The sequence below is a fragment of the Chiloscyllium punctatum genome, chromosome 22 (assembly GCF_047496795.1).
Source record: "Chiloscyllium punctatum isolate Juve2018m chromosome 22, sChiPun1.3, whole genome shotgun sequence".
Lineage (NCBI taxonomy): Eukaryota > Metazoa > Chordata > Chondrichthyes > Orectolobiformes > Hemiscylliidae > Chiloscyllium > Chiloscyllium punctatum.
The window spans coordinates 15,823,476-15,836,097 of NC_092760.1; the positions used below are offsets into that span (position 1 = coordinate 15,823,476).

The window sequence follows — 12,622 nt, forward strand, 5'->3', positions numbered from 1 at the left end:
GAAAATGTACAGAATGGGCAGCACGGTGGCACAGTGGTTAGCACTGCTACCTCACAGCGCCAGAGACCCGGGTTCAATTCCAGTCTCAGACGACTCTCTGTGTGGAGTTTGCACATTCTCCCCGTGTCTGCGTGGGTTTCCTCCGGGTGCTCTGGTTTCCTCCCACTGTCCAAAGATGTGCAGGTTAGGTGAATTGGCCATGCTAAATTGCCTGTAGTGTTAGGTAAGGGGTAAATGTAGGGGTCTGGGTGGGTTGCGCTTCGGCGGGTCGGTGTGGACTTGTTGGACCGAAGGGCCTGTTTCCACACTGTAATGTAATCTAATTGCGCCAGAGACCCGGGTTCAATTGGCGACTCTCTGTGTGGAGTTTGCACATTCTCCCCGTGTCTGCGTGGGTTTCCTCCGGGTGCTCCGGTTTCCTCCCACAGTCCAAAAGATGTGCAGGTCAGGTGAATTGGCCATGCTAAATTGCCCGTAGTGTTCGGTGAAGACGTAAATGTAGTGGAATGGGTCTGGGTGGGTTGCACTTCGGCGGGTCGGTGTGGACGTGTTGGGCCGAAGGGCCTGTTTCCACACTGTAAGTAATCTAAAAAAAAGAGTCACACTGGACCCAAGGCATTAATTTTGTTTCCCTCTCCTTAGATGCTGCCAGACTGCTAAATTTCTCCAGTGTATCCTATTTATGTAAGAAAAAAGCTGCTGGCATTTGGATTTTCTCGATTTTCCTCAAAATAAAACCTAAAAATATTCACCAGAAACCTGTAAACTGATGTCATCAGGTGCCCCACTGGCCTATTGGTGACTAAATCTGCATTTGCATCAGTTTTGAAAGAAGAAAGAACTCAAACACCAAAGATCCTCAGACAGCACCTTCCAAACCCACAACCACTTCTATCTAGAAGGACAAGGGTACCACATACATGGGGACACCACCACCTGAAAGTTCCCCCTCCAAGCCACTCGCCATCCTGACTTGGAAATATATCGCCGTTTGTTCAGTGTCACTGGGTCAAACGTCTGGAATTCCCTCCCTAACAATGTTGTGAACAATGTTAAAAATCACACAACATCAGGTTTATTTGGAAGCACTAGCTCTCGGAGCACAGCTACCTGATGAAGGAGCTTCCAGATAAACCTGTGGGACTATAACCTGGTGTGGTGTGATTTTAACTTTGTCCACCTCAGTCCAACACTGGTTCCTCCACATCACGGTCAACAATATTGTGGTTTTACCGAACTGACAGCTCACCACTACCTTCCCAAGGGCAGCTAGGCACAGTCAGTACCTGCTGACCCAGCCAGCAACACCCACGTGCCATTAATAAAAACAAACGATGTCATTTCTGAGCTGGTGTCAGGCAGTGCTGACACAGAGTTCTGGCAGCAGGCCTTTTTCTGGATCTGAATGCACAGTACTATACTGTCCCTTTGATATCCATCCAGGTTCATACAGTCTACCTTGAATACAGACATAGGTCTGTAAAATATCCCTTCACTGTTAGACCAGGCTCACACACACAGCTCTCTTAATGCACACACGAGTCCATTCAATGCCGATTTTAAACTGCAGCACGATCTGCACAAAGCCCTTTTTGTACAGGCATTAATCTGCACAATGAGTGTTTTGCACAAGCCACATACACATGGCTGCACAATGTAACGTTGTCACGTGCTGCTGTTTTAACAAATGGAGTCCGACTTTCTTTAACACGAGCAGAGATCACCCCATGATGTAGAAAGGTTCAGTGTTCTTTCAGTACAGAGCAGCTTATACATAGTGCCCCACTAATCTGTCCATTCAAACAGAGCTCTTACAGTTTTAGGGACGGGAAGCAAGAACATTTATTTTTTATCACGCCTTTCAAAACCTTCAAGCACTTTTGAAGTGTTGTAAGTTAACAAAGGCAGCAGATAATGGGTGCACAGTGAGATCCCACAAACAGCAATGTGGTAGTGAGCTAATGATAACGCACGCTGAGTTTAAACAGTGCCACTCATGCAGCTGGCACTTAATCACAGCAGACTGCATCTGGGCTCAGCCAAACAGCAGTGTACATAGGAAGGCGCAGTCCCAAATGAAACGAAACTGACACCTTTATGTGTGCATGTGACTTATAACAGTTACCCCTTTAGGACAGCATTGTATGCCAGTGACAGTATCATAATGACTACAGATGATGAATTGTATACGGGCAGGATGAAATGAGGGAAAATGAGTCCTAGGTTGGTACGTTTGTCCATGGTACCTCAGTGGAAGGGGCGCATGCGCACCAGCTTTATCGTCTTGCTTTTCTGCCCGTTTCCTGTGTGATTACAATGCCAGTTTAGGATGCTGGACGTGTCCCTGAGAGAAATTCTGTGATGGGGCAAGCTATTCTGATCATCAGCGACCCTGCAGCAGCTCAAAGTGGGCTAGGGAGGAAGTTCCTGGTCAATCATGGAGACACAATCAATATCACAGATAAAACATTCCTGCCTAACTCCACTGCCATTAACATGACTTAATACTAGCACATTCATGGTACCAGTATTTATTTTTCAGATATATACTCCTATGATAGTGCATGCATTTTATTTTAATGAAAGCGGAAGCGTTTGGATTAATTTACCTGCATATAGTATACAAGCTAACTAGTAGTAATCATATGACCTGTACCTCCAATGTTCAGTGCATAAGAAATGAAACTGGCACTTTTATGCACATGTGTGATCAGAAGCGAAACCCGTTTATTTGTGGCAGCCCATAAAACCGTTATGGAAATAACATTAATTTTGTTTCCCTCTCCTTACATGTTGCCAGCCTGCTGAGTTTTTCCAGTGTTCCTGTTTATGTAGGAAAAAAAACTGCTGGCCTTTTGGGTTTTCTAGATTTTCCCCAAAATAAAACCTAAAACCAGAAACCTGTAAACTGATGCCGTCAGTCGCCCCGATGGCCCGTTGGTAGAATGTTTCTGACTTAATTGGAGACAGCGACCAAATCAGCATTTGCATCCGTTTTGAAAGAAGGATAGACTCAAACACCGAACATCCTCAAATAGCACCTTCCAAACCCGCAACCACTTCTATCCAGAAGGACAAGGGGACCACATAAGTGGGAACACCACCACTCTATAGTGGTTTCACCTCATCTGCAAATGCACCCTATTGTTGTTTGTTTTGAGAATGCCATTTCTAAATGTGCCTCACGGTAAGAGTCACAAGGAATTTGAAACCTTGCTGCTGGAAGGAGCAAACTTGTGATTTTGTATTCACTCTATATTCAATGTTTATGTTGGGTGCCCAATGTTGGGACATGACTCAGCTTGGCAGTTTGGCCATTCCTTGTTTACATATGGTGTCAAGGAGATTGTCTGATATCCCTCCCCATGGGACTAATTGAAGTGTCATAGGGTGGCCTCCAAGTTCCATATAGACTGTGCCAGTCCGCACTGTGAAATGGACCCATATGTGGGCAGTATGCTTTGGACCTGACGTTGCTCACCTTGGCTGACTGTTCACTCTCTTCTCCCACTCTGTCCAACATGCTCTATTCTGCAACCTTCCCGGTTCCAAGGCTCACCCCCATCTATCCCTAGGTGCCAGAAACACGAGTGTTGGCAGTGTGCTGCTTTCTCCACAGCAGGTTGGTCTAACCATACAGGAGGACCAAACTATGGATTGCCGAGCACCTTCAGAGGAGTACGTACAACATAGAGTCAGAGAATCCCTACAATGTGGAAGCAGACCATTTGGCTTATTGAGTCCACACTGACCCTCCAAAGAAGCTATGTGCAGTTTTGGTCAAAAAGTTGAAGATGGTTGAGCTACTTGAATGTTAGAATTCTTTGAGCAGTTAACGAGCAAGTTAGACAAAGGAGAGCCAGTCGACGTGATCTATTCAGATTTCCAGAAGGTCTTTGACAAGGTGGTGCTCTGGAGGCTGCTAAATAAGATGAGTCCATGGTGTTATGGGTAAGGTACTGGCATGGATGAAGGATTGGCCGCTGGCAGAAGACAGAGAGAAGGGATAAAGGGGTCTTTTCCAGGATGACAGCCAGTGACTAGTGAAGTTCCACAGGGGTCAGTGTTGGTACCACAACCATTCATATTATACATTAACAATGTGGATGAAGGAACTGATGATATTGTTGCGAAGTTTGCAGAAATAGGTGGAGGGACAGGTAGTGTTGAGGGGGGGAAGCTGCAGAAGGACTCGGAGAAAGTGAGGACTGCAGACGCTGGAGATCAGAGTCAAAACGTGTAGCGCTGGAAAAATAGAGCAGGTCAGGCAGCATACAAGGAGAAGGAGGGTCGACGTTTCGAGCATAAGCTCTTCATCAGGAATGTGGGGAGGGAGCCCAAAGGGGCTGAGAGACAAATGGAAGGGAGGTGGGGCTGGGGGGAAAGTAGCTAGGAATATGATAGGTAGATGAAGGTGGGGGCTGATGGTGGGAGCAGAGGATGAAGTGGATAGGTTGGAAGGAAGATGGACAGATACGACTGATGAAGAGGGCAGTTGGAGAGTTAGATTCTGGGATAAGGTGGTGGAGGGGAGATAAGGAAACTGGTGAAATTGGCGTTGATTCCGTGTGGCTGGAGGGTCCCAGTGGACAAAGAAGTGGCAGATGGAATACAATGTGGGAAAGTGTGAGGTTATATACCTCAGTAGGAAGAATAGAGGCATAAACTATTTTCTAAGCATGGAAGGCTTCAAAATCTGAAGCGCAAAGTGACGTGGGAGTCTTAGTTTTCTTAAGGTTAACATGCAGATTTATTTAGCAGTTAGGAAGGCAAATGCAATGTTAACAATTATTTCAAGAGGGCTAGAGTACAAATGCAGAGGTGTACTGCTGAGGCTGTATAAGGCTCTGGTCAAGCTGCATTTGGAATATAGTTTGCAGTTTTTGGTCGCGTATCTAAGGAAGGAATTGCAGGCATTGGAGTGGGTCCAGAGGATGTTTACAAAAAGATCCTGAGAATGAAGGGCATGTTATACGAGGAGTGGTTGAAGATTCTGAATACTTGGAGTTTAAAAGGATGAAAGGGGCACCTCATTGAAACTTACGGAATACTGAGAAGCCTAGATAGAATGGATGTGGTGAAGATGTTTCCAATAAGTAGGAGAAACTGGGACTTGAGTGAAGGGGCGACCTTTTCGAACTGGGATGAGGAGGAGTTTCTTCAGCCAGAGGGTGGGTGAACCTGTGGAACCCACTGCAGCAGAGGACTGTGGAGGCCAAGTCATTGAATGTATAAAGACAGAGATCGATAGGTTCTTGATTAGTGAGGGGATGAAGGGTTACAGGAGAAGGCGGGGAGAATTGTGTTGAGAAACATATCAGCCATGAGCGAATGGCGGAAGAGACTCGATGGGCCAAATGGCCTAATTCTGCTCCCATACCTGATGGTCTTATAATTACAAGTGACTTCAACCCAGCAAAACATGAAATGCAGGATCTGTTGTGTGAGGTTGTGTTACAAGTGAGGTTTTGGGTGTCTGGATTCCTATACAAACACTTTTTTCTTTGCTTATGAAGGATTAATGGGATTATACTTTGCTGTATGTTTGAAATTCTTTGTGTCATAAGCAAGTGGCTTGGTCTGTTTTATGATTTCTTTTCTTCATAATTTATTATACTGTTAAAACAAAATGTGCGGCATTGCATGTTTATATTCCAGTGAGACACCAAACCGGCAAAAACCAACAAGCGATCAGTCAAGCCAGGTTTCTGACTATGATCTGTCGGGGACCATAACTGACATCCAAATACCCCGTGGGTAAAAAGGTCCCCCAGCCCCAGCATGTTGGCGTGATGAAGGGCTTTTGCCCGAAACATCGATGTTCCTGCTCCTCGGATGCTTTTCCAGCACCATTCTGATCTAAACTCTGGTTTCCAGCATCTGCAGTCCTCATTTTTGCCTCGTTCGCTTAACACGCCCCTCGTAATCATTGGAGCATTCTTAAATTACATAAATCTTTGACATTCTGATCCAGTCAACCTTCAAATGAGAAGGATTAACCCTCAGGACCCTTACCCTGTCGCCAAGTCAAGACAGCCACTTCTGTTGAATTGCAGTTATGTCCCTCTCTGTCTACATTCCCACATTGAGAAGAGTTTGAACAGAAATAGCCCTGATGTGAGTCAGGACAAAGCTTGCTGCTGTCCTAGTCTGTTCGCCAGGCAGCCTTTTCAATCCTATCCGTTCATACAAGGAAAAAAAACATTGAAAATTAGCCTTTTGAAACCCCACATAATAATCCCATTCTCCTGCAGTGTGTGGTCGAAGCTGGATTTTAGCCCACTGCCTTCTGTTTTTTGATTGCAGTGAATGAAACAGCACCTTTGACAGTTTAATTGAAGCCTGAGTCCCCAGGGCTTGAAGTCCCACAGGACTTGGTGTGTTTGAGTGACAGCAAGCCTGGCCTGTGCTTATTGACGAGTGAGTCATGCTGCTTGCTGACAGAGGGAAGCCGAACAGATGCACTTGCCCGCACAGCAGGAGCACTGAGCTAGCACGGTCGAGAGCAAATTGCTTTCCGCTGGCAAGGGAAGTGAGGGAAGCGAGCTCGCTGGAACCAAGTCATCAGTCGACTCCAAAAACTCACCAGAGCTTTGTGAATAAAAGTAAACAGTCAACCACAATTATCAGACACACTCAAAAAAGCAATGATCCGTCAAAACCAGACCAATATTAATTGCAGCTTGTAAACACACTCAGGAAACATTGATATAGTCTGTCTCAAAAGACACATTTTTACATGCAGACAGGATTTGACAGGGGATGCGTGCAGATTGTGTGTGTGTGTGTGTGTGTGTGTGTGTACACACCTTTATTTATATGCACTCCCCATACATGATGGATTGTGTCCTTTTCGAGTTTTAACGTCGCTCGATCCAGTGAAACCACAGCCGGATGATCTTAAGGGAACCACAAAAAAAAATGTTGAATCAGAACTCAGCAAGGGGAGGGATGAGCTGGGTTAATCAACTATTAGACAGTGTTTACCACTCATCACCTGTTGTGTAGAGCGTGCATTTTATTTATTTCACCTATTACCCACCACCGATTATTTATGTGAACTAAAATCTACCAAACTTTATTACTAAAAGCATTTTAAAAAGATCTTAAAAGTTAAAATATCTAAAATTAATTAAAACGACAAATACTATTTAAAATTCTATCGTTAAAAATTTCTAAAAAGTTATTAAATTATGTCGTAAGGAGAACTTATGAGTCCATAAAAATTCGCAGCAGTTCAAGGGTCAGAGATAAAACAAGGGTTGTGATGTTCTGAGCGAAAGATTTAAATTTCGAGATGCTGAGGCTTTTCATGAGCTCATCATTTTTTTCCAGCCATTTCCCTCGGGAACCTATCACAAAACCATGGAAGGATACGTTTCCTCTTCCCGTGAGGTCCATTATCTCATCCTTTAGATGTTTATATTTACTTGACTTCTCTTCCCATGCTGCTTCCAAGGAGTTAATTTGAAGGTCCATCCTTATTGTTACATCGACTACAACTATTTGCTGATCTTTCTTAAAAATTAGATCAGGGATCTATAATTTCCCTACCTTATCCTTGATCCTTGGCTCTATAAAAACTGTCCACCCATTCTTCCTAACAAATTTAGTTAACTCTTCTGCCACCCTATTATGTCTTTTTATTCTCATATTCTTAACATAGGGACACCAACCCGAGATGTGTGCCAACATCTCTGAAGTTGCATTACATCTTCTGCAAGATTTAATATTAAAAGGCCTTCCATACGACAAGGATGCCCTTGTCGGAAATAGATTAGTCCTCAATAAAATCGAATTAATTACTTTAGCTGTCTTCATAAATTGGACCTTCTTCAACCAGTTATTCGAAATACCATCGTTTTTATAGTAATGAGCTGGCAAAGACCTGATGCCCAATAAGAACCAGCCCAGTGCCCAGAGAGACTTGGTATCTGTGGTGGTTTCTGAGTTGCCCATTGGTGGTACCTTGTAGTATGTAGCTGAAGGTTTTTTGAGGGTTCTGAAATTTCACTGGACATAAAATGTTAACTCTGATTTCTCCTTTTTATTGCTTAAAATAAATTTACATCTTCTGTTTAATTTACACTTATATGATAATTGCGCATTTTGGGTGAGAGAGGGCTCACATCTTAATTGGAAACCTTGGGAAGGCAATGAAGCTAGACTCAGGATTACATGTTGAACCATATTTCAATAATTGTTTCTGAGCAGCAGAGCAGAAAGAAGGAAATAACAAATAACCTGTGACAATAAGCGCTGGAACTCTCTCCCTCTGTACCAGTTTCTTTCATCATCTCAGAACACAATGCCTGGTGTAAAAGCAAACTGGTGAAATAACACTGACCAAGAATTCAAAGTTATCCACAGATTCTGCTACAGCTAAAGAAACGAGTCAACCATTTATCTATAGTCCCAGGTTAAGAATCTAATACCTCAAGATCCCCAAAGACTCTAACTGCCTAATGTTTATTCTCTCTATCTTTTAAACTTATTGCCTGAGTTTTTGTGTGTTCTTGATGTTGGATTTCCATTATTGTATCCCTCGGGTTAGTCAGTAAGGAACATTCGCTTCATTTCACTTAAGAAAAACTTAGTAATTGGATCCTTCATTTTCTAGTGAACTAAATTTTAATTCATGTATGATCACTACATGTCAGAAAGAAATGAAAAACCAATTTTGTAACTGAATGAGGAAGATTAAGAAGAGGGGAGATAATTCTGCTTCCTCACCTGATTGCAACAGTGTTTATCATAGAGTCATAGAAATGTACAGCACAGAAACAGATCCTTTGCTCCAACTTGTCCATGCTGTCCAGATATCGTAAATGAATCTAGTCCCATTTGCCAGCGTTTGGCCCAAATCCTTCTAAACCTTTCCTCTTCATATACCCATCCAGATGCCTTTTAAATGTTGTAATCGTACCAGCCTCCACCACTTCCTCTGGCAGCTCGTTCCATGCACACACCACCCTCTGTGTGAAAAAGTTGCCCCTTAGGTCCCTTTTAAATCTTTCCCCTCTCACCTTAACCTTATGCCCTCTAATTTTGGACTCCCGTCTCCTGCAGAAAAGACCTTTACTGTTCACCCTATCCATGATTTTATAAATCCCGATTATGTCAGAAGTCACATGATATCAGGTTATAGTCCCACATTATGAAGGAACAGCACTCCAATAGCTTGTGGTTTCAAATAAATCTGTTGGACTATAACCTGGTGTCGTGTGACCTCTGACCATGTCTAACCCAGTCCAACACCGGCACCTCCACAAGGTGTAAACCTCTACAAGGTTACACCTCAGCCTCCAACAATCCAGAGAAAATAGTCCCAGCCTATTCAGCCTCTCTCCATGGCTCAAATCCTCCAATCCTGGCAGCACCCTTATAAATCTTTTCTGAAGCCTCTCAATTTTAGCAACATCCTTCCTACACTAGGACCTACGGGAAGCTGGTATCAGTCTATCTGCTCCCTCTGGAGCGTAGAAAATGGGACTAGATTAATTTAGGATAGCTGGTCGGCATGGACAATTGGACCGAAGGGTCTGTTTCCCTGCTGTACATCTCTATGACTGGATGCATAGAACTCCTAGTCTCCATCCACAGGTTGTGATAGAGACACTAGTAAAGAATAGGTGGATATAAACAAAGGGACATGTACATTAATCCCTTCAGATCTCTCATCTTCTACAACAGTGACTAGTCAGGACCAAGCCCAGTGCTAATAACTTCCATTAAAATGTAGTTCATTACAAAATGGAGGATCCAGTTTCTTGAGTGAAAAGAAGGGTAATTTTATTACTGACTAACCTGAGAACAAGGTAATGAAAATCAAACATCAGACACACGCATGAACACAAGTAATATGTTTTAAAGAGAGGGTGACTGGCATCTTTTATGGCTGGAGGGACAGATTCACAAAGCAAGCATGTTGACTGATGGACTTGCACAGATTTAACCCTCATTCTTTGGAGGCTTCTGCAATTGCTTCATCCTCATCTCTTTTTTTTTCAGATTAGTCAAGTGCTGGGAAATGAAATGAAATTCACCATGCGAGAGCCTTTGGGTCTCAGGTACAATGTCTAATGTTAAAATAATATATGATTAATTAACAAGTGTTACCACAGTGATAATGGTATTGAGCTGTGGTCCCACTGTCTGAGGCAATGGACCAGGTCGGTCACTGTCCTTACGAGTCTTATGACTCGGCAGGTCCCAGATTTGTCAAAAACGTCCAGTGCCACCAGTTACCCCGGTTGTGAGGGATTGGGGGGGTGTGGGGGAATGGAGAGGGGGGAGTAGGGAGGATGAGGAGGGGAGGGAAGTGGGGAAGAGGCAGAGGAAGGGATGGAGAGAAGGTGGAGGAGTGAAAGAGGAAAATGGGGAGAAGGTGAGGAGAGAAAGGGTTCAGTTGGGGGAATGTGAAGAGGTAGGAAGGGGGAAGAATGGAAGAGCGTGTGGGTAAGGGGACCAGAATGAGGTCGAGAGGGAGGAGAATCCCATGTTGTGTGAGTCAGGCCTCACTAGTCTCACTGACCTGGGTATAGGGTGTTTGTATACACAGATGCTGTCTATACAAACTACTCCCTTGTGTTCTGCCGTGTTAATTTTGGAATACATTTGGACAGGGACTTCCTGAGTGATTTTGAAGCATAAGAGGCACAATAACCAAGTATGCGAAAGTGAGAACTGCAGATGCTGGAGATTAGAGTCGAGAGTGTGGTGCTGGAAAAGCACAGCAGGTCAGGCAGTTTCCAAGGAACAGGAGAGCCAATGTTTCAGGCAAAAGCCCTTCATCAGGAATCAATAACCAAGTACAATAGTCTTTTATTGAAAAAACTTGAATGACATATAATTATTTCAAAATAAAATGTAATTTCTGAAAGAAGTGGTCAAGTGAAGCTGTGTTGTATGTTGAGCAGCAGACTCCCTCCTACAGGCCCAGATAACATAGTCCGTGTAGTAACCTCAGCACTCAGAAAGAGGGTGTGTTTGTATGTCATTGTGTGTGTGACTGTCATTGTGCCATTATATGTGCGGCATTGGGTGTTTATCATTGTGTGTATAATTGTATGTGTGTGTGTCATTGTGTGTGCCATTGGCTGGGTGGGTGTGTGTCACTGGGTGTGTTATGTTTGTATGTGTTATTGTATGTGTGTGTCATTAGGAGTTTGTGTCATTGTGTGTGTGTGTGTGTTATTGTATGTGTGTATATGTGTCATTGTGTGTTTTATTGCATGTGTGTGTCATTGTATATGCGTATGTCATTGCTCGTGTGTGTTATTGTATACTATGCGTGTCATTGTGTGTGTGTGTGTGTGTCATTGTGTTATTGTATGTATGTGTCATGGTGTGTGTGTGCGTCATGGTGTGTGTGTGCGTCATGTGTATATTATGTGTGTATGTGTGTGAGTATCATTGTGTATGACATGCATGACACGTATGGGCCCCAGCTATGCCAGTCTCTTTGTTGGCTACGTAGAGCAGTTGACCTTCCGAAATTACACCGGCACCACTCCCCACCTCTTCTTCCGCTACATTGATGACTGCATTGGCGCCACGCGAGGAGGTTGAGCAATTCATCAACTTCACCAACACATTCCACCCTGACCTTAAATTTGCCTGGACCATCTCTGACACCTCCCTCCCCTTCCTGGACCTCTCCATCTCCATTAATGACGACCGACTTGACACTGACATTTTTTACAAACCCACCGACTCCCACAGCTACCTGGATTATACCTCTTCCCACCCTACTTCTTGCAAAAATGCCATCCCATATTCCTAATTCCTCCGCCTCCGCCATATCTGCTCCCAGGAGGACCAGTTCCACCACAGAACACACCAGATGGCCTCCTTCTTTAGAGACCGCAATTTCCCTTCCCACGTGGTTAAAGATGCCCTCCAACACATCTCGTCCACATCCTGCACCTCCGCCCTCAGACCACACCCCTCCAACCATAACAAGGACAGAGCGTCCCTGGTGCTCACCTTCCACCCTACAAACCTTTGCATCAACCAAATCATCCGCCGACATTTCCGCCACCTCCAAACAGACCCCACCACCAGGGATATATTTCCCTCCCCACCCCTTTCCGCCTTCCGCAAAGACCGTTCCCTCCGTGACTACCTGGTCAGGTGCACGCCCCCCTACAACCCACCCTCCCATCCTGGCACTTTCCCCTGCCACTACAGGAACTGTAAAACCTGTGCCCACACCTCCTCCCTCACCTCTATCCAAGGCCCGAAAGGAGCCTTCCACATCCATCAAAGTTTTACTTGCACATCCACTAATATCATTTATTGTATCCGTTGCTCCCGATGCGGTCTCCTCTACATTGGAGAGACTGGGCGCCTCCTAGCAGAGCGCTTTAGGGAACATCTCCGGGACACCCGCACCAATCAACCACACCGCCCTGTGGCCCAACATTTCAACTCCCCCCCCCCCCCCACTCTGCCGAGGACATGGAGGTCCTGGGCCTCCTTCACCGCCGCTCCCTCACCACCAGACGCCTGGAGGAAGAACGTCTCATCTTCCGCCTCGGAACACTTCAACCCCAGGGCATCAATGTGGACTTCAACAGTTTCCTCATTTCTCCTTCCCCCACCTCACCCTAGTTCTAAA

At 44.7% G+C, this 12,622-nt stretch overlaps 1 protein-coding gene across 4 annotated transcripts in view; it reads left to right on the plus strand.

The window, feature by feature from the left end:
• Positions 1 to 12,622, plus strand: part of LOC140493428 (tumor protein p53-inducible protein 11-like) — a 111,680-nt gene that overhangs the window by 68,364 nt on the left and 30,694 nt on the right. For all 4 annotated transcript variants that reach the window (XM_072591852.1, XM_072591854.1, XM_072591853.1 and 1 more), the window contains one exon: positions 10,012 to 10,070. In XM_072591852.1, the coding sequence (XP_072447953.1) occupies positions 10,012 to 10,070 (59 nt within the window). The remainder of the gene's footprint in view (positions 1 to 10,011; positions 10,071 to 12,622) is intronic.